Source organism: Pelobates fuscus, chromosome 3 (genome assembly GCF_036172605.1).
Source record: "Pelobates fuscus isolate aPelFus1 chromosome 3, aPelFus1.pri, whole genome shotgun sequence".
In the NCBI taxonomy this organism is placed as follows: Eukaryota; Metazoa; Chordata; class Amphibia; order Anura; family Pelobatidae; genus Pelobates; species Pelobates fuscus.
In genome coordinates, this window is record NC_086319.1 from 179,589,770 (window position 1) to 179,615,768 (window position 25,999).

At 41.0% G+C, this 25,999-nt stretch overlaps 1 protein-coding gene across 1 annotated transcript in view; it reads left to right on the plus strand.

Moving 5' to 3' along the window:
* Positions 1 to 25,999, plus strand: part of RIC8B (RIC8 guanine nucleotide exchange factor B) — a 135,038-nt gene that overhangs the window by 56,325 nt on the left and 52,714 nt on the right. Inside the window, exon 4 of the mRNA XM_063447784.1 lies at positions 3,342 to 3,436. Within this exon, the coding sequence (XP_063303854.1) occupies positions 3,342 to 3,436 (95 nt within the window). The remainder of the gene's footprint in view (positions 1 to 3,341; positions 3,437 to 25,999) is intronic.

Here is a 25,999-nt window from a genome sequence, read left to right on the forward strand (position 1 = left end):
CACAGTGGCGAAGCTGGTTTCGCCACAGGGCACAACAGACCCCTAGGTAACCCCATGCACGCATTTCCACCTTCACGGACCGCTACCGCCTAGATGGGCTTGGACAGGCAGTGATGCCACAGCAACCCCTGACTCGGACCATCATAAACCCCATCCCTCGCCACGACTCCGGGGCCAGACCCTGCTCGTTGACGTAAACCGCCCCCAGATACACCGATCGACTAAATGACCACGGACGACGCAACGAGGTAGCAGTGCAGATAAGTGATAGTGCTGACACTGTTTTGACACATGAAAAGCTGCACCCAGATAAAGCCACCAGACGGTGCATCACCCTCCTGCTAAGCTTGGTTAATCTGCCTTTACTACAGGCGAGGATGTCGCCGGCAGCCGGCAAACAACTAGTCACCACACTTATAATATCGAGAGGCACATACCCGTCTCACCCACTTCACCCCACTTCCCAAGCAAACCAACAGGCACCATACATTAATTGTACAACGTATACTGTTAAGCCTCAGATAGTAAAAGGAAAACTGACTAGGCCTGCTGATTAACATTCTTCGTTCATGTCCTACCTAATTCCCCCCCCTCTAGGTTAAAACTAGGCAAACCCAACACGCTATGACGCTGATTAGTTTGGACCAGCCGCTGTCTGTCATGTAACAGGTCATAGCCCATGTCTCCCTAAGCATCATACTTTTATCGTGCCTACCATGTACCGTACGCATTAGCACTACCTAAACCTGTTCCTATGCACACGTTACACTTCTAATTTACCTAAAATGCACAATCGGGTTAAAGTAACCAACATATCTTGCTTCGTAACTTGTTCTTATGCCTTTTGTTCTACCGCTTATAACCTTTATAATTTTTCTAATCGTGTATTTACTGATGCTGATACTCGTATGCAGTATAACACTAGATGGTCTAACTACGTCTACATTTGTTAAAAAAATTGTTTAAAAATGTGCTTCCACCTCAATGCCACATACATTTGAACTTGTGTTAATGTTGGGATTATGTCTGCTGTTGTAGCAGCGTATGTCTTCTTGTTCAACCATGCACGACAAAAATAAAGAATTGAAAAAAAAACAAAAAAACTGTTCAGTCTATCTTTAGAGATGCAAGAAATTATTCCTAGTATGTTCTACCATACTTAACTTCCTGAATCCTCTTTATAGAACGATTGATCTGCCAGAAAGCAGTTTATCTCCTACATAGGGAAAAATTCCAATAGCAGTTGAGAGGAAAAAAGTGAAACTTGTCCTACTTGTTAGGGCAGTGCAAGGTTGGTCATTAAAGTATGAATTGAAAGGCATTCAAAGTGAATTTCAAAGCTTAGGCAAAAATAATCAAACTGAAAACGTGACTTGAAGATTTTCTTTCCACAACTTGGCTATTGTTGCCTGAATTTTAAAATGTACTTTGCTTTTCTAACAGTTCACATTTTCATGAATATGAATAAGGAACACTATACGCACCCAGACCACTTCATTTCACTGATGTGGTCTTGGTGTCATGTGCCTCCCCCGCCCCCTCCTTTAACCCCTTAAGGACCAAACTTCTGGAATAAAAGGGAATCATGACATGTCACACATGTCATGTGTCCTTAAGGGGTTAACCCTGCAGCTGAAAACATTGCAGTTCTGCAGGATCTTTTTATCCCTGGCAGCGCTGGCCTGGTCACTTACACGGTAACTAGGGCACTGTAGTGTTAGGATTACATATCTGTTATTATGACTATTGACTGTATGTATAATTGTGTTTGTTCAGAAGCTTTTGACTACAGCATTCCTCACCCACCTTCTTTTTAACCCATTAAGGACACAGCTTCTGAAATAAAAGGGAATCATGACAGAATATTTCAGTCACGTGTCCTTAAGGGGTTAATACTTGCCTCCTAATGTGTTTGTTGTATTTTTTATTTTTTTTTATTGGTCTGTACAGTTTATTGTCCAGCTGTTGGAGAATCACATGATACTGGATTATTGTGTCTGTCTGATGGAGAGATTTGGAGATGTCTGCTCACTTTGTCATCATATAGATCATGTCTAGTTAGAAGACAAAACAGTTGTTTCATGCTTGAGAGCAATGCATACTCTATCCATTTGTTTATGTTTTTGTTATACTTTACTGTATGGCAAACTAATTATTTACCCTTTTCTTATATTAGCTAGTGTTGCAGAATCTGTTGGCACCATACAAATAAATTATAATTATTGCCAAGTAGCCAATTCTTACCACTTCATTTTGTAATCGATAAAGTTATGCACCTGACAGCATGATTTTTGCAATACTCTAATGCAGTTAAGGGGATGCTATAGTCACCAGAACAACTACAGCTTAATGTAGTTGTCCTGGTGTCTAAAGTCTATCCCTGCAAGCTTTTTAATGTTAACACTTCCCTTCCAAAGAAAAGTTAATGTTTACATTATTGCCTAGGAGCACTTCTAATGTCACTTGGATGGCCACTAGAGCTGCTTCCTGGGTCAGTACTGCATAATGTGCACAGTGACGTTCAGCATCTCCATGCTTTGTATGGAGGTGCTAAACTTTCCTTATAGAGATGCATTGATTCAATGCATCTCTGAGGAGATGCTAATTGGTGCAGTAAAGCCTTTTACCATACATGCGCAATACCCTCCTAATGCTTTCCTATAGGAAGCCATTGGATTGGCTGCGATGATACAATTTGATGGTCTCAGCCACGGAGCCAGCCGTAACTGGACCTGTGATGCGCTGGAAATAATGAGAGTGCTTTCACTTTTTAAGGGGTGCCAGGGACCTAAAATGGGTTTTTTCACACCTGTAGTGTCAGGAATACATGTAAAGTGCAGACTAGTCATTTTTGTAGGCATTGCTTAAATTTCCATTTTAGCACTTTTTATAAAACCATTTTTTTCCCATTTTATATCACCGCTTGCATTTTTCTGCACCTTTTGTGCCTCGATATTGTTTAAATTTAAATGATGTCCTTTTGTGTCGAACTAGCTAAAATAATTTAATCCATACATTATGCTAGCCAAATGATTAGCAAATGTATAGCTCTGCTGATGTAAAAACAAAACAAAAATAGATATGTACTTGACATCTGGTTCCATGCCAGCCAGAGACGCCACAAGTACGTCTTTTCCTCACCAGGCAGCTTCTCAGATCAGTCATACCGTTTTTTTTGGGGACACATCCAAAAAAGGTGAGTTTTCAATTTCCATGGGACCAGATGTGAGGTACATTTTTAATTTGAAAATCCATTTGCATCCCGAGTCTAGTTTAAAGATTCTTTGTTGGTATTTATCAAAATATATGTGTCATTTTCTTTCACAATTTGTATTGAACAGAGTGATTCACACCAGTTTCGACACCTGACTGCCATTCTCCGCCACATTTTATTATCCGGTGGGCCATCAGAAGATAAAACAGAGGAACTGCAAAGGTTTGTTAATTTGTTTTGGGCTCCCACACATTAAACACCAATTATCACCAAAATCTAACCCTGTTTTATGCTTGAAAAACACTTTTTATGTAAGTTTAGTAATTATTTTTCTTTTTAAAACACATGAGCATATAGCTCATAATTAAAATAGGAGATACAATTATGTTTCACAGCCATCACATGCAGACAGTTTACTGCCTTTACACACAAAACTCATACTTTGCATTTTGGGCACTTTTCCCTCTACTTCTCATGAACTCACTCGAGTTCGCCTTTTTATTCATGTCTTTAGGGCCCATTTGACATCAGCACAGTTTGAACTAGGGTTAAGGTTGAGGTTTCTTCAATTTGGGGTAGCACCAGGACATGTATATCGTGCCTGCTAGAGATTGATTTATGTTAAGGGAACACTCCAAAATGAAATCACCAAAACCACTGCAGCTTAATGTTAAGAAAGCAGCCTCTGCAATGTAAACACTTTTTTTTTTTTTTTAAATAAATAGAAAAGGCCATATGTACATGGCTTCCTAAGCTCTAATGGCTGCCACTCAGACCGCTAGTATTGATGCTTACTGCTGTGGTCCTGAAGTCTTTACGAGGCTGATGTTTGGCTCTGTTTAGAGATGTAGGAAGCAAATGCATCTCTATGTGGAGATGTTGATTGGTGCAGGGAGGTGATTACTGTGAATGCACAGCAGCTCACAAATGCTTCCCTGTGATTTCTATTAAGGCATGTAGCTAATCTCAAGGTAACAGAGACACACCAATATTAGGAATGGATCTATTTATAAAGATGCTCTGGACTGTAACTCCCACTGTTACTGATATGCTGGGAGTGGGACTCCGAAGACAGTGTTATTATTGTCCCCAGCATATTGCTAAAGAGGGAGGGAGCTTCCAGCATTCTGGCTGATGTAGTGGAGATGGGTAGTGGCGCACTGGAGTGATTTATAATACTTGAAGTTTGTACTTGGGGAAAATAGTGCCAACAGTGCCATTCTGATGTGAGCCTTTATAACGCACCTGGTCAAATTAGTAGAGTACATATTTGAGTTACATATTCAGATTGCGTATCAAAACAAACAATTTAGTTTTTAAATTTGAATAATCAGCATTTCATGATTCTTAAAGCTCCCAACATATTCTGCAGCACTGTACACAGGGTAAAGTACTCATCCAAGTAACTGTAAGAATGCAGGTTTGACATACAGGAAGAAGAAATGATGAATGCCCTGCTCAAACAAGCTTGTAGTCTATAAAAAAGCACTAACCTGTAAGTTGCTACTCAAAATTGACGTGCCACCCATTTTCAGTGGCTGCCATCTTGTTGATATGCAATGCAGCTATCCGGAGATACATGCATTATTCTCTGCACGCATCTCAGTGTTTCCATGCATCCTAGTGTGTCTTATATTGATTCACTGCTATGTGTAGTGAGCAGTGTCATGATGTCATGTATGGTATTGTAACTCTGTGCCCTGTATTATTATTGTGCCACTAGGCTTTACTATTGGGTGGTATTATTATTATGTTATTATTTATATAGCGCCAACAAATTCCGCAGCGCTTTACAATGGGTGGACAAACAAACATGTAGTTGTAACATAAGAAAAAACTGAAATGGGTGAAAGAGAATCCATGCACCCATAATCAGAATTGTACCCCAGAAAGATTGAGTTCCGTTAGCAAATTGCACAAATTGCCAGTAGTGGAGCTTGAGATAGAACTTAATAATAGAAATTAAAAGCCTTTATTTATCCCTCTTGAGGGAAAGAAACGAACACCACAAAAAAATAATAATGATCGATAAGTAACTAGATAATGTGAAGTATATGTACAGTGATAAATGTGTAAGTCGTCTAGTCCCACCTAGGATACTGGTATGTGTGATCCTAGGAGACTACCGTGGTACAGTAAGTACTGACCGGTGTGAGCCGAGTATATAGTGAATTTATGTGGCTATTCACTATTCTGAACAGCTGAAAAAAAAAAAAAAAAAAAAAAAAAGCTGTTCTAAAGTAGCTCATAGGCGGATAAAAAATTCCCCCGGTCTAATTCTACAAGGTGTAGCTGGACAGAGCCTGTTACAAAAGTTAAATAGGAACAAAAATGTAACAAAAAATATGATGGTATCAACTCAGAAGCGATACAAACTAAGCTGGTAATTAACAGTTGCAGAGGGTGTATAGGGAAATAGAGGGGGTAGCGTACGCCCAACTTAGTGATCAAGTGGGTAAGTAACACTGACTCCCCGGTTCAATAACCTTCCAGTAGCACCCTGAACTGTCATACACGCCAAATAGGCTAATACCCTGGTTAGTTGGTTGCAGAGGGTGTACAGGAATATATGGGGGGCAGTGTACGCCAATTAAATAAAAGAAGTGGTAAGTAACCCTGCCTCCCCAATTAAAAATATTCCGAATGACCTTCCCAGAGCAAACCTGGGCTCCCAGAGAGTAAAAAATGGAGAGTGAACGGCAAGTAAGAATCTCGGAATTATATGCCTAGACCTCTCTTAGTATCCTCATTTGCTGGAGCCCCAGTGGTATTCAAATCCTCCCAGCTCCCACTGAATATACAACGGACACCCTTCGTGGGTTAGATGTCCTAGGGTACATGTCCCAGGTATCCCCAAAACAAATGAGTGATTACCAGGGGAACTGAGGGTTAATGCAACAGGGTTATATGTACGGCATATAAGCCGTGAGACAGCAAGGTATCTAGGTATAGAGTAGAGTGACCCTTGGATTAAACCTGGATTGAAACTAAGTGGCAGCGGCACCGTGTGAACGGGACGTGCTACATAGAGAGTATTTTCCTGATAAGGCAGCACTTAGAAACTTAAGTAATTAGCCAGAATACGGTAACTGTTTTAAAATAAACAAACTTGCTATCCTGAAATAGGACACATTGTAGATAGTACTCGTGAGTAAATATCCTAAGTAGAGCGGTATAGTTAATTACGCTAGAAAGCTAAATACTCAGGACTTGCTTAGATAGGAACCTGCAGCTGACTATCTATCCTTAATCAGACCAAGAAGGACTGCTCTTGCGTTAAATGGTTTGCTTAAGTAAGACATAACGCTAAATGCTCAGAACCTTCCTCGATAGAACCCAAAGCTGCCAAAGTACTTTCCTAACTAGGACATACTGAAAATGACGCTCGTAAGCTAAATATTTATCCTCAGTAGGACAAGGTTTGTCGGTTAACGCTCAACGCGCGTTTCGGCGCAGCATGCGCCTTTGTCAAGAGCTGAGCCGACTGTGGGGTTGGCGCTTCTTTTTAAACCCTCATAAGGCCAGCCCCTCAGGGAAAAATGACGTCAGTGAGTGTGACAGGCTGTCCGAATTCTGGGCGGAGCCTTAGACGTGACTGACAGCCTGCTCAGGGGAATTAACCCCTTGTACGTCAATGGATGTAGCGATATGAGGGGAATGAATTTCATAAGAACATAAAATGCACCAAATTGTGCGACCAAAAGATGTCAATAGTATCATATGCATAGTAGCCAGTAGGTTATTAACCAAAAGGTTATAAGTAGTATATATATGATGATTTAAAGTTCATAGTTAAAGATACACACAGTTAATGTGTGTGGTATATCAGGTCAGGTCAGACCTGTGGACGTATTTATTATTTGCATACTGCTCCAATGTTGTAAATAAATGCAGGAAATATTGAGGAGATTTTTTGCGTAGATTATTAACCAAAAAACTTAAAAAACTTATTAATTGGAATACTTCAGATAGTTGAAAATTCATAAATGGAATTACACATAATTAATGTGTGTGGTATATCAGGTCAGAACCGACCTGTGGAGATTAGGGTATATTTGTTATACTGCTCAAATACTGCAGGTAAGTGCGGAAGATGATATTGTTGAGATATAGGGAAGTTGCATTAGATAAATGGTGCAAACGAGAACCCTTCATTGAGTCCTCTTGGTTGTAGAGTCTTCAGCCTATATATCCAAAAGCTCTCCCGTTGTCTTAAGAACTTATCATAGTCACCCCTTCGTTTGTCCCGTTTTACGAGTTCTATTCCACAGAAGCGTAAGCCATGCGATTTTCCTGAGTGGTGTTCTTTGAGGTGGCGGCTAATGGGAGTTTCAACGCTCAGTTTAGGCGATCGGACATGTTCTTTAATTCTTTCTTTGAAGGGGCGGAAAGTTTTGCCTACATACTTGAGATCACACTCGCAGGTAAGGAGATATACTAGACCTGCAGTGTTGCAGTTGAAAAATGAGGTGATGTTAAAGAATTGTTGGTTTTCACTGTCAGAGATTTTTTTGGAGTCACGTTTAATGTGTTTGCATGCGACACATCGTCCACATTGGAATGTCCCGGTAATAGATGTGCTCAGCCAGGTTCGAGTTTGGGGTCGTTGTGCTTGGTAGTGACTTGGTACCAGAAGGTCTCTCAGGTTTTTGCCTCTTCTGGCTGTCATGTCAATATTTGGGCCTAAAATCTTCTTGAGATGTATGTCTCTCATGAGTAGAGGCCAATACTTTTGGATCCCTGACTTTACTCTGTCCCATCCAGCATCATAAGTAGCAATCATGCGTGGTGGAGGATTGGTGGAAATAATAGGTGCATTTTTTGCCAGTAGGGTCCCTCTGTCCGATTCAATGGCTCTCCTATAGGCTCTCTTAAGGCACCTGTTAGGGTAGCCCTTGTCCTTGAAATGTTGACGCAGGATGTCGGCTTGGGTTTTAAATTCCTGCATGGAGCTGCAGTTCCTACGAACCCTCAAATATTGGCCGATTGGTATGCCTTGCTTCAGGGACTTTGGATGGAAGCTGTCCCAATATAGTAGGCTATTAGATGCTGTCCGTTTTTTGAAAAGGGTCGTCTGCAAAGATTGTTGATTGTCAATAGAGACGGTCAAGTCTAGAAAGTTCAGAGTCTTTCCACCGAATTCTGAAGTGAACCTCAGGTTGAGATCATTCTCATTGAGGAGAGCTACAAAGAGATCAAATTCCATAGATGTTCCTTTCCATACTATTATGATATCATCTATGTACCTAGCCCATAGATGTATCATTGGAGTAAAAGGTGAGAATTTGGATGATCTTACTACTACTTCCTCCCACCAACCCAGGTGCAGGTTGGCGTATGATGGGGCACAAGCCGTCCCCATAGCGGTTCCCTGCACCTGGTGGTAGAACTTATCGTTAAAGAGGAAGTAGTTGTGTGTTAGAATGAATCTCAGTAGGTCTAAGACAAACTCGGAGTGAGCTGTGTAGCTAGTTCCTCTTTTTTCCAAGTAGTGCTGGACGTGTCGTAAACCCCCCTCATGGGGTATAGAGGAATAAAGGGCTTCCACATCCAGGCTACATAAATTTACGGGTTCAGGAAGCTTGAGGTTGGACAGGAGTGCCAAGGTCTGTTTTGTGTCCTGAATAAAGGACGGGAGAGATTCAACAAAGGGGCGTAGAATCTTGTCTAGGTAAATGCTCCCATTTTGCGTGAGGTTATTTACACCTGATACAATTGGGCGTCCTGGAGGGTCCTTTTGATTTTTATGGATCTTTGGTAAGCAGTAGAAGGTTGCTATCCTAGGGTATCTATTAAGGATGAATTCATATTCATCCCTAGATAGCAACCCTCCACTGCGACCCATGTCTAAAATTCGTTTATATTCTTCTAAGAAGATATTTGTCGGATCCTTTTGGAGCACACAATAAGTTGCATTATCATCAAGTATTTTCAGTGCCATTTTTACGTAATTGGATGATTGCATGATGACGATGTTTCCACCCTTGTCTGCGGGTTTAGTAACAATTTCCTTATCATCTTTTAGGGACTTCAGGGCCTTCCGTTCCTGTTTGGTCAAGTTCATATTTGGATATAGGTCAAGGTCTGTGCTCTTGATGTCTTCAATTTCGAACTTAACAGCTTCCAGAAAGAGCTCAATATTCCTAAAGTTACCAATGTGGGGAGTAAACCTACTTTTTGGTTTCAAATTTGTCTGATTCTCCGGAGTAGTGGTATCATTCTCTTCCAACAGTGATACTAGGGTCATGAGGCCCTCATAGTCTCTATCCGAAAGGCCAAGTGCTTTGGCTTTCTTGTCGGCCTGCAATTGATGGTATTTGCAGAGTGCCAATTTTCTGACGAACAAGTGTAGGTCCTTAATCCATATGAATTTGTTATAAGCTGGTACTGGCACGAAAGATAGGCCTTTTTTCAATACACTGATTTCATGATGATTCAGAGTGTGGTCTGAGAGATTAATTATCTGGGTCTGGTTGTTTAGTACCGTCTTCTCCTTGTGAATCGTCCCCCTGCCCCCCTGCCCCTGTTGCGGGTCTGATATACTTGTCGGGGGGGGTCCAAGTAATCCAGGTCTAAAAAATTAACCCCTTTTTTTAGGATTCCCCTAGTATTAGCTTGATTAGAGGTTGAGGGGGTAGATTGTTGGCTCTGTTGTTTGTTTTCACTATCTGTGTCAGAAGAGTCATAATCAGAGGTCAATATGTTGTCTGAGTTGGTTCTGGTTCTACGGGAGAAATTGCCATAGATGTGACCTGTTTTGTAGTCTTTGAGATCCCGAATAAATTTGGAGTGTTTCCTGTATTTAATTGATTGTTGGAATTTGTCCAAATTTTGTTTGAGTTTGATCTCTAATTGGTTAAATGCCGGATCTGTTTGAAAGTCACTCGTTTTAACAATTTCCTCTCCTAATTTCTTGTCAATTTCTGCAAGTTTGATTTTTTCATATTTGCATATGATTTCCATGAAGGTATTTGAACAGATACCAGCCGCCGTTTCCCATTCTTTTACCAATTCCGGGTTGTCAGAGTGGGAAGAGGGGATGTTGTTAACTCTCAGGCCTCTCGGGATCATATCTTTTTTGAGGTAATTGTCAAGAGAAGATATCTCCCAGCTAGCTCTTATTTGCTGTCTGTACAGTTTATTCAATGTATTAAACGTTTGGTTAATATCTGATGGTATGTCTGTTGTGTTTAGTTGTTCACTAGAAAACACATTCGCTGCATCTTTGCACCATATGGAGCTGTCAGGTTTATTTGCCAAAAAACCTGACATAATGACTGTATTTGGTCTAAACAGTATGGTTTAATAGCAACCCAGGTATTAAAACCTAATTAATCGATAGAAAGTGCAACAACAGTGGAGAGACCAACTGATCAATCCACTAGAGTTGTAAATGGTTGAAGGGTAAGTAGGGCATAACCCAAGGGCAATAATAACATAAGAAAAAACTGAAATGGGTGAAAGAGAATCCATGCACCCATAATCAGAATTGTACCCCAGAAAGATTGAGTTCCGTTAGCAAATTGCACAAATTGCCAGTAGTGGAGCTTGAGATAGAACTTAATAATAGAAATTAAAAGCCTTTATTTATCCCTCTTGAGGGAAAGAAACGAACACCACAAAAAAATAATAATGATCGATAAGTAACTAGATAATGTGAAGTATATGTACAGTGATAAATGTGTAAGTCGTCTAGTCCCACCTAGGATACTGGTATGTGTGATCCTAGGAGACTACCGTGGTACAGTAAGTACTGACCGGTGTGAGCCGAGTATATAGTGAATTTATGTGGCTATTCACTATTCTGAACAGCTGAAAAAAAAAAAAAAAAAAAAAAAAAAAAGCTGTTCTAAAGTAGCTCATAGGCGGATAAAAAATTCCCCCGGTCTAATTCTACAAGGTGTAGCTGGACAGAGCCTGTTACAAAAGTTAAATAGGAACAAAAATGTAACAAAAAATATGATGGTATCAACTCAGAAGCGATACAAACTAAGCTGGTAATTAACAGTTGCAGAGGGTGTATAGGGAAATAGAGGGGGTAGCGTACGCCCAACTTAGTGATCAAGTGGGTAAGTAACACTGACTCCCCGGTTCAATAACCTTCCAGTAGCACCCTGAACTGTCATACACGCCAAATAGGCTAATACCCTGGTTAGTTGGTTGCAGAGGGTGTACAGGAATATATGGGGGGCAGTGTACGCCAATTAAATAAAAGAAGTGGTAAGTAACCCTGCCTCCCCAATTAAAAATATTCCGAATGACCTTCCCAGAGCAAACCTGGGCTCCCAGAGAGTAAAAAATGGAGAGTGAACGGCAAGTAAGAATCTCGGAATTATATGCCTAGACCTCTCTTAGTATCCTCATTTGCTGGAGCCCCAGTGGTATTCAAATCCTCCCAGCTCCCACTGAATATACAACGGACACCCTTCGTGGGTTAGATGTCCTAGGGTACATGTCCCAGGTATCCCCAAAACAAATGAGTGATTACCAGGGGAACTGAGGGTTAATGCAACAGGGTTATATGTACGGCATATAAGCCGTGAGACAGCAAGGTATCTAGGTATAGAGTAGAGTGACCCTTGGATTAAACCTGGATTGAAACTAAGTGGCAGCGGCACCGTGTGAACGGGACGTGCTACATAGAGAGTATTTTCCTGATAAGGCAGCACTTAGAAACTTAAGTAATTAGCCAGAATACGGTAACTGTTTTAAAATAAACAAACTTGCTATCCTGAAATAGGACACATTGTAGATAGTACTCGTGAGTAAATATCCTAAGTAGAGCGGTATAGTTAATTACGCTAGAAAGCTAAATACTCAGGACTTGCTTAGATAGGAACCTGCAGCTGACTATCTATCCTTAATCAGACCAAGAAGGACTGCTCTTGCGTTAAATGGTTTGCTTAAGTAAGACATAACGCTAAATGCTCAGAACCTTCCTCGATAGAACCCAAAGCTGCCAAAGTACTTTCCTAACTAGGACATACTGAAAATGACGCTCGTAAGCTAAATATTTATCCTCAGTAGGACAAGGTTTGTCGGTTAACGCTCAACGCGCGTTTCGGCGCAGCATGCGCCTTTGTCAAGAGCTGAGCCGACTGTGGGGTTGGCGCTTCTTTTTAAACCCTCATAAGGCCAGCCCCTCAGGGAAAAATGACGTCAGTGAGTGTGACAGGCTGTCCGAATTCTGGGCGGAGCCTTAGACGTGACTGACAGCCTGCTCAGGGGAATTAACCCCTTGTACGTCAATGGATGTAGCGATATGAGGGGAATGAATTTCATAAGAACATAAAATGCACCAAATTGTGCGACCAAAAGATGTCAATAGTATCATATGCATAGTAGCCAGTAGGTTATTAACCAAAAGGTTATAAGTAGTATATATATGATGATTTAAAGTTCATAGTTAAAGATACACACAGTTAATGTGTGTGGTATATCAGGTCAGGTCAGACCTGTGGACGTATTTATTATTTGCATACTGCTCCAATGTTGTAAATAAATGCAGGAAATATTGAGGAGATTTTTTGCGTAGATTATTAACCAAAAAACTTAAAAAACTTATTAATTGGAATACTTCAGATAGTTGAAAATTCATAAATGGAATTACACATAATTAATGTGTGTGGTATATCAGGTCAGAACCGACCTGTGGAGATTAGGGTATATTTGTTATACTGCTCAAATACTGCAGGTAAGTGCGGAAGATGATATTGTTGAGATATAGGGAAGTTGCATTAGATAAATGGTGCAAACGAGAACCCTTCATTGAGTCCTCTTGGTTGTAGAGTCTTCAGCCTATATATCCAAAAGCTCTCCCGTTGTCTTAAGAACTTATCATAGTCACCCCTTCGTTTGTCCCGTTTTACGAGTTCTATTCCACAGAAGCGTAAGCCATGCGATTTTCCTGAGTGGTGTTCTTTGAGGTGGCGGCTAATGGGAGTTTCAACGCTCAGTTTAGGCGATCGGACATGTTCTTTAATTCTTTCTTTGAAGGGGCGGAAAGTTTTGCCTACATACTTGAGATCACACTCGCAGGTAAGGAGATATACTAGACCTGCAGTGTTGCAGTTGAAAAATGAGGTGATGTTAAAGAATTGTTGGTTTTCACTGTCAGAGATTTTTTTGGAGTCACGTTTAATGTGTTTGCATGCGACACATCGTCCACATTGGAATGTCCCGGTAATAGATGTGCTCAGCCAGGTTCGAGTTTGGGGTCGTTGTGCTTGGTAGTGACTTGGTACCAGAAGGTCTCTCAGGTTTTTGCCTCTTCTGGCTGTCATGTCAATATTTGGGCCTAAAAAAAAGATATACTAGACCTGCAACACTGCAGGTCTAGTATATCTCCTTACCTGCGAGTGTGATCTCAAGTATGTAGGCAAAACTTTCCGCCCCTTCAAAGAAAGAATTAAAGAACATGTCCGATCGCCTAAACTGAGCGTTGAAACTCCCATTAGCCGCCACCTCAAAGAACACCACTCAGGAAAATCGCATGGCTTACGCTTCTGTGGAATAGAACTCGTAAAACGGGACAAACGAAGGGGTGACTATGATAAGTTCTTAAGACAACGGGAGAGCTTTTGGATATATAGGCTGAAGACTCTACAACCAAGAGGACTCAATGAAGGGTTCTCGTTTGCACCATTTATCTAATGCAACTTCCCTATATCTCAACAATATCATCTTCCGCACTTACCTGCAGTATTTGAGCAGTATAACAAATATACCCTAATCTCCACAGGTCGGTTCTGACCTGATATACCACACACATTAATTATGTGTAATTCCATTTATGAATTTTCAACTATCTGAAGTATTCCAATTAATAAGTTTTTTAAGTTTTTTGGTTAATAATCTACGCAAAAAATCTCCTCAATATTTCCTGCATTTATTTACAACATTGGAGCAGTATGCAAATAATAAATACGTCCACAGGTCTGACCTGACCTGATATACCACACACATTAACTGTGTGTATCTTTAACTATGAACTTTAAATCATCATATATATACTACTTATAACCTTTTGGTTAATAACCTACTGGCTACTATGCATATGATACTATTGACATCTTTTGGTCGCACAATTTGGTGCATTTTATGTTCTTATGAAATTCATTCCCCTCATATCGCTACATCCATTGACGTACAAGGGGTTAATTCCCCTGAGCAGGCTGTCAGTCACGTCTAAGGCTCCGCCCAGAATTCGGACAGCCTGTCACACTCACTGACGTCATTTTTCCCTGAGGGGCTGGCCTTATGAGGGTTTAAAAAGAAGCGCCAACCCCACAGTCGGCTCAGCTCTTGACAAAGGCGCATGCTGCGCCGAAACGCGCGTTGAGCGTTAACCGACAAACCTTGTCCTACTGAGGATAAATATTTAGCTTACGAGCGTCATTTTCAGTATGTCCTAGTTAGGAAAGTACTTTGGCAGCTTTGGGTTCTATCGAGGAAGGTTCTGAGCATTTAGCGTTATGTCTTACTTAAGCAAACCATTTAACGCAAGAGCAGTCCTTCTTGGTCTGATTAAGGATAGATAGTCAGCTGCAGGTTCCTATCTAAGCAAGTCCTGAGTATTTAGCTTTCTAGCGTAATTAACTATACCGCTCTACTTAGGATATTTACTCACGAGTACTATCTACAATGTGTCCTATTTCAGGATAGCAAGTTTGTTTATTTTAAAACAGTTACCGTATTCTGGCTAATTACTTAAGTTTCTAAGTGCTGCCTTATCAGGAAAATACTCTCTATGTAGCACGTCCCGTTCACACGGTGCCGCTGCCACTTAGTTTCAATCCAGGTTTAATCCAAGGGTCACTCTACTCTATACCTAGATACCTTGCTGTCTCACGGCTTATATGCCGTACATATAACCCTGTTGCATTAACCCTCAGTTCCCCTGGTAATCACTCATTTGTTTTGGGGATACCTGGGACATGTACCCTAGGACATCTAACCCACGAAGGGTGTCCGTTGTATATTCAGTGGGAGCTGGGAGGATTTGAATACCACTGGGGCTCCAGCAAATGAGGATACTAAGAGAGGTCTAGGCATATAATTCCGAGATTCTTACTTGCCGTTCACTCTCCATTTTTTACTCTCTGGGAGCCCAGGTTTGCTCTGGGAAGGTCATTCGGAATATTTTTAATTGGGGAGGCAGGGTTACTTACCACTTCTTTTATTTAATTGGCGTACACTGCCCCCCATATATTCCTGTACACCCTCTGCAACCAACTAACCAGGGTATTAGCCTATTTGGCGTGTATGACAGTTCAGGGTGCTACTGGAAGGTTATTGAACCGGGGAGTCAGTGTTACTTACCCACTTGATCACTAAGTTGGGCGTACGCTACCCCCTCTATTTCCCTATACACCCTCTGCAACTGTTAATTACCAGCTTAGTTTGTATCGCTTCTGAGTTGATACCATCATATTTTTTGTTACATTTTTGTTCCTATTTAACTTTTGTAACAGGCTCTGTCCAGCTACACCTTGTAGAATTAGACCGGGGGAATTTTTTATCCGCCTATGAGCTACTTTAGAACAGCTTTTTTTTTTTTTTTTTTTTTTCAGCTGTTCAGAATAGTGAATAGCCACATAAATTCACTATATACTCGGCTCACACCGGTCAGTACTTACTGTACCACGGTAGTCTCCTAGGATCACACATACCAGTATCCTAGGTGGGACTAGACGACTTACACATTTATCACTGTACATATACTTCACATTATCTAGTTACTTATCGATCATTATTATTTTTTTGTGGTGTTCGTTTCTTTCCCTCAAGAGGGATAAATAAAGGCTTTTAATTTCTATTATTAAGTTCTATCTCAAGCTCCACTACTGGCAATTTGTGCAATTTGCTAACGGAACTCAATCTTTCTGGGGTACAATTCTGATTATGGGTGCATGGATTCTCTTTCACCCATTTCAGTTTTTTCTTATGTTATTATTGCCCTTGGGTTATGCCCTACTTACCCTTCAACCATTTACAACTCTAGTGGATTGATCAGTTGGTCTCTCCACTGTTGTTGCACTTTCTATCGATTAATTAGGTTTTAATACCTGGGTTGCTATTAAACCATACTGTTTAGACCAAATACAGTCATTATGTCAGGTTTTTTGGCAAATAAACCTGACAGCTCCATATGGTGCAAAGATGCAGCGAATGTGTTTTCTAGTGAACAACTAAACACAACAGACATACCATCAGATATTAACCAAACGTTTAATACATTGAATAAACTGTACAGACAGCAAATAAGAGCTAGCTGGGAGATATCTTCTCTTGACAATTACCTCAAAAAAGATATGATCCCGAGAGGCCTGAGAGTTAACAACATCCCCTCTTCCCACTCTGACAACCCGGAATTGGTAAAAGAATGGGAAACGGCGGCTGGTATCTGTTCAAATACCTTCATGGAAATCATATGCAAATATGAAAAAATCAAACTTGCAGAAATTGACAAGAAATTAGGAGAGGAAATTGTTAAAACGAGTGACTTTCAAACAGATCCGGCATTTAACCAATTAGAGATCAAACTCAAACAAAATTTGGACAAATTCCAACAATCAATTAAATACAGGAAACACTCCAAATTTATTCGGGATCTCAAAGACTACAAAACAGGTCACATCTATGGCAATTTCTCCCGTAGAACCAGAACCAACTCAGACAACATATTGACCTCTGATTATGACTCTTCTGACACAGATAGTGAAAACAAACAACAGAGCCAACAATCTACCCCCTCAACCTCTAATCAAGCTAATACTAGGGGAATCCTAAAAAAAGGGGTTAATTTTTTAGACCTGGATTACTTGGACCCCCCCCGACAAGTATATCAGACCCGCAACAGGGGCAGGGGGGCAGGGGGACGATTCACAAGGAGAAGACGGTACTAAACAACCAGACCCAGATAATTAATCTCTCAGACCACACTCTGAATCATCATGAAATCAGTGTATTGAAAAAAGGCCTATCTTTCGTGCCAGTACCAGCTTATAACAAATTCATATGGATTAAGGACCTACACTTGTTCGTCAGAAAATTGGCACTCTGCAAATACCATCAATTGCAGGCCGACAAGAAAGCCAAAGCACTTGGCCTTTCGGATAGAGACTATGAGGGCCTCATGACCCTAGTATCACTGTTGGAAGAGAATGATACCACTACTCCGGAGAATCAGACAAATTTGAAACCAAAAAGTAGGTTTACTCCCCACATTGGTAACTTTAGGAATATTGAGCTCTTTCTGGAAGCTGTTAAGTTCGAAATTGAAGACATCAAGAGCACAGACCTTGACCTATATCCAAATATGAACTTGACCAAACAGGAACGGAAGGCCCTGAAGTCCCTAAAAGATGATAAGGAAATTGTTACTAAACCCGCAGACAAGGGTGGAAACATCGTCATCATGCAATCATCCAATTACGTAAAAATGGCACTGAAAATACTTGATGATAATGCAACTTATTGTGTGCTCCAAAAGGATCCGACAAATATCTTCTTAGAAGAATATAAACGAATTTTAGACATGGGTCGCAGTGGAGGGTTGCTATCTAGGGATGAATATGAATTCATCCTTAATAGATACCCTAGGATAGCAACCTTCTACTGCTTACCAAAGATCCATAAAAATCAAAAGGACCCTCCAGGACGCCCAATTGTATCAGGTGTAAATAACCTCACGCAAAATGGGAGCATTTACCTAGACAAGATTCTACGCCCCTTTGTTGAATCTCTCCCGTCCTTTATTCAGGACACAAAACAGACCTTGGCACTCCTGTCCAACCTCAAGCTTCCTGAACCCGTAAATTTATGTAGCCTGGATGTGGAAGCCCTTTATTCCTCTATACCCCATGAGGGGGGTTTACGACACGTCCAGCACTACTTGGAAAAAAGAGGAACTAGCTACACAGCTCACTCCGAGTTTGTCTTAGACCTACTGAGATTCATTCTAACACACAACTACTTCCTCTTTAACGATAAGTTCTACCACCAGGTGCAGGGAACCGCTATGGGGACGGCTTGTGCCCCATCATACGCCAACCTGCACCTGGGTTGGTGGGAGGAAGTAGTAGTAAGATCATCCAAATTCTCACCTTTTACTCCAATGATACATCTATGGGCTAGGTACATAGATGATATCATAATAGTATGGAAAGGAACATCTATGGAATTTGATCTCTTTGTAGCTCTCCTCAATGAGAATGATCTCAACCTGAGGTTCACTTCAGAATTCGGTGGAAAGACTCTGAACTTTCTAGACTTGACCGTCTCTATTGACAATCAACAATCTTTGCAGACGACCCTTTTCAAAAAACGGACAGCATCTAATAGCCTACTATATTGGGACAGCTTCCATCCAAAGTCCCTGAAGCAAGGCATACCAATCGGCCAATATTTGAGGGTTCGTAGGAACTGCAGCTCCATGCAGGAATTTAAAACCCAAGCCGACATCCTGCGTCAACATTTCAAGGACAAGGGCTACCCTAACAGGTGCCTTAAGAGAGCCTATAGGAGAGCCATTGAATCGGACAGAGGGACCCTACTGGCAAAAAATGCACCTATTATTTCCACCAATCCTCCACCACGCATGATTGCTACTTATGATGCTGGATGGGACAGAGTAAAGTCAGGGATCCAAAAGTATTGGCCTCTACTCATGAGAGACATACATCTCAAGAAGATTTTAGGCCCAAATATTGACATGACAGCCAGAAGAGGCAAAAACCTGAGAGACCTTCTGGTACCAAGTCACTACCAAGCACAACGACCCCAAACTCGAACCTGGCTGAGCACATCTATTACCGGGACATTCCAATGTGGACGATGTGTCGCATGCAAACACATTAAACGTGACTCCAAAAAAATCTCTGACAGTGAAAACCAACAATTCTTTAACATCACCTCATTTTTCAACTGCAACACTGCAGGTCTAGTATATCTCCTTACCTGCGAGTGTGATCTCAAGTATGTAGGCAAAACTTTCCGCCCCTTCAAAGAAAGAATTAAAGAACATGTCCGATCGCCTAAACTGAGCGTTGAAACTCCCATTAGCCGCCACCTCAAAGAACACCACTCAGGAAAATCGCATGGCTTACGCTTCTGTGGAATAGAACTCGTAAAACGGGACAAACGAAGGGGTGACTATGATAAGTTCTTAAGACAACGGGAGAGCTTTTGGATATATAGGCTGAAGACTCTACAACCAAGAGGACTCAATGAAGGGTTCTCGTTTGCACCATTTATCTAATGCAACTTCCCTATATCTCAACAATATCATCTTCCGCACTTACCTGCAGTATTTGAGCAGTATAACAAATATACCCTAATCTCCACAGGTCGGTTCTGACCTGATATACCACACACATTAATTATGTGTAATTCCATTTATGAATTTTCAACTATCTGAAGTATTCCAATTAATAAGTTTTTTAAGTTTTTTGGTTAATAATCTACGCAAAAAATCTCCTCAATATTTCCTGCATTTATTTACAACATTGGAGCAGTATGCAAATAATAAATACGTCCACAGGTCTGACCTGACCTGATATACCACACACATTAACTGTGTGTATCTTTAACTATGAACTTTAAATCATCATATATATACTACTTATAACCTTTTGGTTAATAACCTACTGGCTACTATGCATATGATACTATTGACATCTTTTGGTCGCACAATTTGGTGCATTTTATGTTCTTATGAAATTCATTCCCCTCATATCGCTACATCCATTGACGTACAAGGGGTTAATTCCCCTGAGCAGGCTGTCAGTCACGTCTAAGGCTCCGCCCAGAATTCGGACAGCCTGTCACACTCACTGACGTCATTTTTCCCTGAGGGGCTGGCCTTATGAGGGTTTAAAAAGAAGCGCCAACCCCACAGTCGGCTCAGCTCTTGACAAAGGCGCATGCTGCGCCGAAACGCGCGTTGAGCGTTAACCGACAAACCTTGTCCTACTGAGGATAAATATTTAGCTTACGAGCGTCATTTTCAGTATGTCCTAGTTAGGAAAGTACTTTGGCAGCTTTGGGTTCTATCGAGGAAGGTTCTGAGCATTTAGCGTTATGTCTTACTTAAGCAAACCATTTAACGCAAGAGCAGTCCTTCTTGGTCTGATTAAGGATAGATAGTCAGCTGCAGGTTACTATCTAAGCAAGTCCTGAGTATTTAGCTTTCTAGCGTAATTAACTATACCGCTCTACTTAGGATATTTACTCACGAGTACTATCTACAATGTGTCCTATTTCAGGATAGCAAGTTTGTTTATTTTAAAACAGTTACCGTATTCTGGCTAATTACTTAAGTTTCTAAGTGCTGCCTTATCAGGAAAATACTCTCTATGTAGCACATCCCGTTCACACGGTGCCGCTGCCACTTAGTTTCAATCCAGGTTTAATCCAAGGGTCACTCTACTCTATACCTAGATACCTTGCTGTCTCACGGCTTATATGCCGTACATATAACCCTGTTGCATTAACCCTCAGTTCCCCTGGTAATCACTCATTTGTTTTGGGGATACCTGGGACATGTACCCTAGGACATCTAACCCACGAAGGGTGTCCGTTGTATATTCAGTGGGAGCTGGGAGGATTTGAATACCACTGGGGCTCCAGCAAATGAGGATACTAAGAGAGGTCTAGGCATATAATTCCGAGATTCTTACTTGCCGTTCACTCTCCATTTTTTACTCTCTGGGAGCCCAGGTTTGCTCTGGGAAGGTCATTCGGAATATTTTTAATTGGGGAGGCAGGGTTACTTACCACTTCTTTTATTTAATTGGCGTACACTGCCCCCCATATATTCCTGTACACCCTCTGCAACCAACTAACCAGGGTATTAGCCTATTTGGCGTGTATGACAGTTCAGGGTGCTACTGGAAGGTTATTGAACCGGGGAGTCAGTGTTACTTACCCACTTGATCACTAAGTTGGGCGTACGCTACCCCCTCTATTTCCCTATACACCCTCTGCAACTGTTAATTACCAGCTTAGTTTGTATCGCTTCTGAGTTGATACCATCATATTTTTTGTTACATTTTTGTTCCTATTTAACTTTTGTAACAGGCTCTGTCCAGCTACACCTTGTAGAATTAGACCGGGGGAATTTTTTATCCGCCTATGAGCTACTTTAGAACAGCTTTTTTTTTTTTTTTTTTTTTTTCAGCTGTTCAGAATAGTGAATAGCCACATAAATTCACTATATACTCGGCTCACACCGGTCAGTACTTACTGTACCACGGTAGTCTCCTAGGATCACACATACCAGTATCCTAGGTGGGACTAGACGACTTACACATTTATCACTGTACATATACTTCACATTATCTAGTTACTTATCGATCATTATTATTTTTTTGTGGTGTTCGTTTCTTTCCCTCAAGAGGGATAAATAAAGGCTTTTAATTTCTATTATTAAGTTCTATCTCAAGCTCCACTACTGGCAATTTGTGCAATTTGCTAACGGAACTCAATCTTTCTGGGGTACAATTCTGATTATGGGTGCATGGATTCTCTTTCACCCATTTCAGTTTTTTCTTATGTTATTATTGCCCTTGGGTTATGCCCTACTTACCCTTCAACCATTTACAACTCTAGTGGATTGATCAGTTGGTCTCTCCACTGTTGTTGCACTTTCTATCGATTAATTAGGTTTTAATACCTGGGTTGCTATTAAACCATACTGTTTAGACCAAATACAGTCATTATGTCAGGTTTTTTGGCAAATAAACCTGACAGCTCCATATGGTGCAAAGATGCAGCGAATGTGTTTTCTAGTGAACAACTAAACACAACAGACATACCATCAGATATTAACCAAACGTTTAATACATTGAATAAACTGTACAGACAGCAAATAAGAGCTAGCTGGGAGATATCTTCTCTTGACAATTACCTCAAAAAAGATATGATCCCGAGAGGCCTGAGAGTTAACAACATCCCCTCTTCCCACTCTGACAACCCGGAATTGGTAAAAGAATGGGAAACGGCGGCTGGTATCTGTTCAAATACCTTCATGGAAATCATATGCAAATATGAAAAAATCAAACTTGCAGAAATTGACAAGAAATTAGGAGAGGAAATTGTTAAAACGAGTGACTTTCAAACAGATCCGGCATTTAACCAATTAGAGATCAAACTCAAACAAAATTTGGACAAATTCCAACAATCAATTAAATACAGGAAACACTCCAAATTTATTCGGGATCTCAAAGACTACAAAACAGGTCACATCTATGGCAATTTCTCCCGTAGAACCAGAACCAACTCAGACAACATATTGACCTCTGATTATGACTCTTCTGACACAGATAGTGAAAACAAACAACAGAGCCAACAATCTACCCCCTCAACCTCTAATCAAGCTAATACTAGGGGAATCCTAAAAAAAGGGGTTAATTTTTTAGACCTGGATTACTTGGACCCCCCCCGACAAGTATATCAGACCCGCAACAGGGGCAGGGGGGCAGGGGGACGATTCACAAGGAGAAGACGGTACTAAACAACCAGACCCAGATAATTAATCTCTCAGACCACACTCTGAATCATCATGAAATCAGTGTATTGAAAAAAGGCCTATCTTTCGTGCCAGTACCAGCTTATAACAAATTCATATGGATTAAGGACCTACACTTGTTCGTCAGAAAATTGGCACTCTGCAAATACCATCAATTGCAGGCCGACAAGAAAGCCAAAGCACTTGGCCTTTCGGATAGAGACTATGAGGGCCTCATGACCCTAGTATCACTGTTGGAAGAGAATGATACCACTACTCCGGAGAATCAGACAAATTTGAAACCAAAAAGTAGGTTTACTCCCCACATTGGTAACTTTAGGAATATTGAGCTCTTTCTGGAAGCTGTTAAGTTCGAAATTGAAGACATCAAGAGCACAGACCTTGACCTATATCCAAATATGAACTTGACAAAACAGGAACGGAAGGCCCTGAAGTCCCTAAAAGATAAGGAAATTGTTACTAAACCCGCAGACAAGGGTGGAAACATCGTCATCATGCAATCATCCAATTACGTAAAAATGGCACTGAAAATACTTGATGATAATGCAACTTATTGTGTGCTCCAAAAGGATCCGACAAATATCTTCTTAGAAGAATATAAACGAATTTTAGACATGGGTCGCAGTGGAGGGTTGCTATCTAGGGATGAATATGAATTCATCCTTAATAGATACCCTAGGATAGCAACCTTCTACTGCTTACCAAAGATCCATAAAAATCAAAAGGACCCTCCAGGACGCCCAATTGTATCAGGTGTAAATAACCTCACGCAAAATGGGAGCATTTACCTAGACAAGATTCTACGCCCCTTTGTTGAATCTCTCCCGTCCTTTATTCAGGACACAAAACAGACCTTGGCACTCCTGTCCAACCTCAAGCTTCCTGAACCCGTAAATTTATGTAGCCTGGATGTGGAAGCCCTTTATTCCTCTATACCCCATGAGGGGGGTTTACGACACGTCCAGCACTACTTGGAAAAAAGAGGAACTAGCTACACAGCTCACTCCGAGTTTGTCTTAGACCTACTGAGATTCATTCTAACACACAACTACTTCCTCTTTAACGATAAGTTCTACCACCAGGTGCAGGGAACCGCTATGGGGACGGCTTGTGCCCCATCATACGCCAACCTGCACCTGGGTTGGTGGGAGGAAGTAGTAGTAAGATCATCCAAATTCTCACCTTTTACTCCAATGATACATCTATGGGCTAGGTACATAGATGATATCATAATAGTATGGAAAGGAACATCTATGGAATTTGATCTCTTTGTAGCTCTCCTCAATGAGAATGATCTCAACCTGAGGTTCACTTCAGAATTCGGTGGAAAGACTCTGAACTTTCTAGACTTGACCGTCTCTATTGACAATCAACAATCTTTGCAGACGACCCTTTTCAAAAAACGGACAGCATCTAATAGCCTACTATATTGGGACAGCTTCCATCCAAAGTCCCTGAAGCAAGGCATACCAATCGGCCAATATTTGAGGGTTCGTAGGAACTGCAGCTCCATGCAGGAATTTAAAACCCAAGCCGACATCCTGCGTCAACATTTCAAGGACAAGGGCTACCCTAACAGGTGCCTTAAGAGAGCCTATAGGAGAGCCATTGAATCGGACAGAGGGACCCTACTGGCAAAAAATGCACCTATTATTTCCACCAATCCTCCACCACGCATGATTGCTACTTATGATGCTGGATGGGACAGAGTAAAGTCAGGGATCCAAAAGTATTGGCCTCTACTCATGAGAGACATACATCTCAAGAAGATTTTAGGCCCAAATATTGACATGACAGCCAGAAGAGGCAAAAACCTGAGAGACCTTCTGGTACCAAGTCACTACCAAGCATAACGACCCCAAACTCGAACCTGGCTGAGCACATCTATTACCGGGACATTCCAATGTGGACGATGTGTCGCATGCAAACACATTAAACGTGACTCCAAAAAAATCTCTGACAGTGAAAACCAACAATTCTTTAACATCACCTCATTTTTCAACTGCAACACTGCAGGTCTAGTATATCTCCTTACCTGCGAGTGTGATCTCAAGTATGTAGGCAAAACTTTCCGCCCCTTCAAAGAAAGAATTAAAGAACATGTCCGATCGCCTAAACTGAGCGTTGAAACTCCCATTAGCCGCCACCTCAAAGAACACCACTCAGGAAAATCGCATGGCTTACGCTTCTGTGGAATAGAACTCGTAAAACGGGACAAACGAAGGGGTGACTATGATAAGTTCTTAAGACAACGGGAGAGCTTTTGGATATATAGGCTGAAGACTCTACAACCAAGAGGACTCAATGAAGGGTTCTCGTTTGCACCATTTATCTAATGCAACTTCCCTATATCTCAACAATATCATCTTCCGCACTTACCTGCAGTATTTGAGCAGTATAACAAATATACCCTAATCTCCACAGGTCGGTTCTGACCTGATATACCACACACATTAATTATGTGTAATTCCATTTATGAATTTTCAACTATCTGAAGTATTCCAATTAATAAGTTTTTTAAGTTTTTTGGTTAATAATCTACGCAAAAAATCTCCTCAATATTTCCTGCATTTATTTACAACATTGGAGCAGTATGCAAATAATAAATACGTCCACAGGTCTGACCTGACCTGATATACCACACACATTAACTGTGTGTATCTTTAACTATGAACTTTAAATCATCATATATATACTACTTATAACCTTTTGGTTAATAACCTACTGGCTACTATGCATATGATACTATTGACATCTTTTGGTCGCACAATTTGGTGCATTTTATGTTCTTATGAAATTCATTCCCCTCATATCGCTACATCCATTGACGTACAAGGGGTTAATTCCCCTGAGCAGGCTGTCAGTCACGTCTAAGGCTCCGCCCAGAATTCGGACAGCCTGTCACACTCACTGACGTCATTTTTCCCTGAGGGGCTGGCCTTATGAGGGTTTAAAAAGAAGCGCCAACCCCACAGTCGGCTCAGCTCTTGACAAAGGCGCATGCTGCGCCGAAACGCGCGTTGAGCGTTAACCGACAAACCTTGTCCTACTGAGGATAAATATTTAGCTTACGAGCGTCATTTTCAGTATGTCCTAGTTAGGAAAGTACTTTGGCAGCTTTGGGTTCTATCGAGGAAGGTTCTGAGCATTTAGCGTTATGTCTTACTTAAGCAAACCATTTAACGCAAGAGCAGTCCTTCTTGGTCTGATTAAGGATAGATAGTCAGCTGCAGGTTCCTATCTAAGCAAGTCCT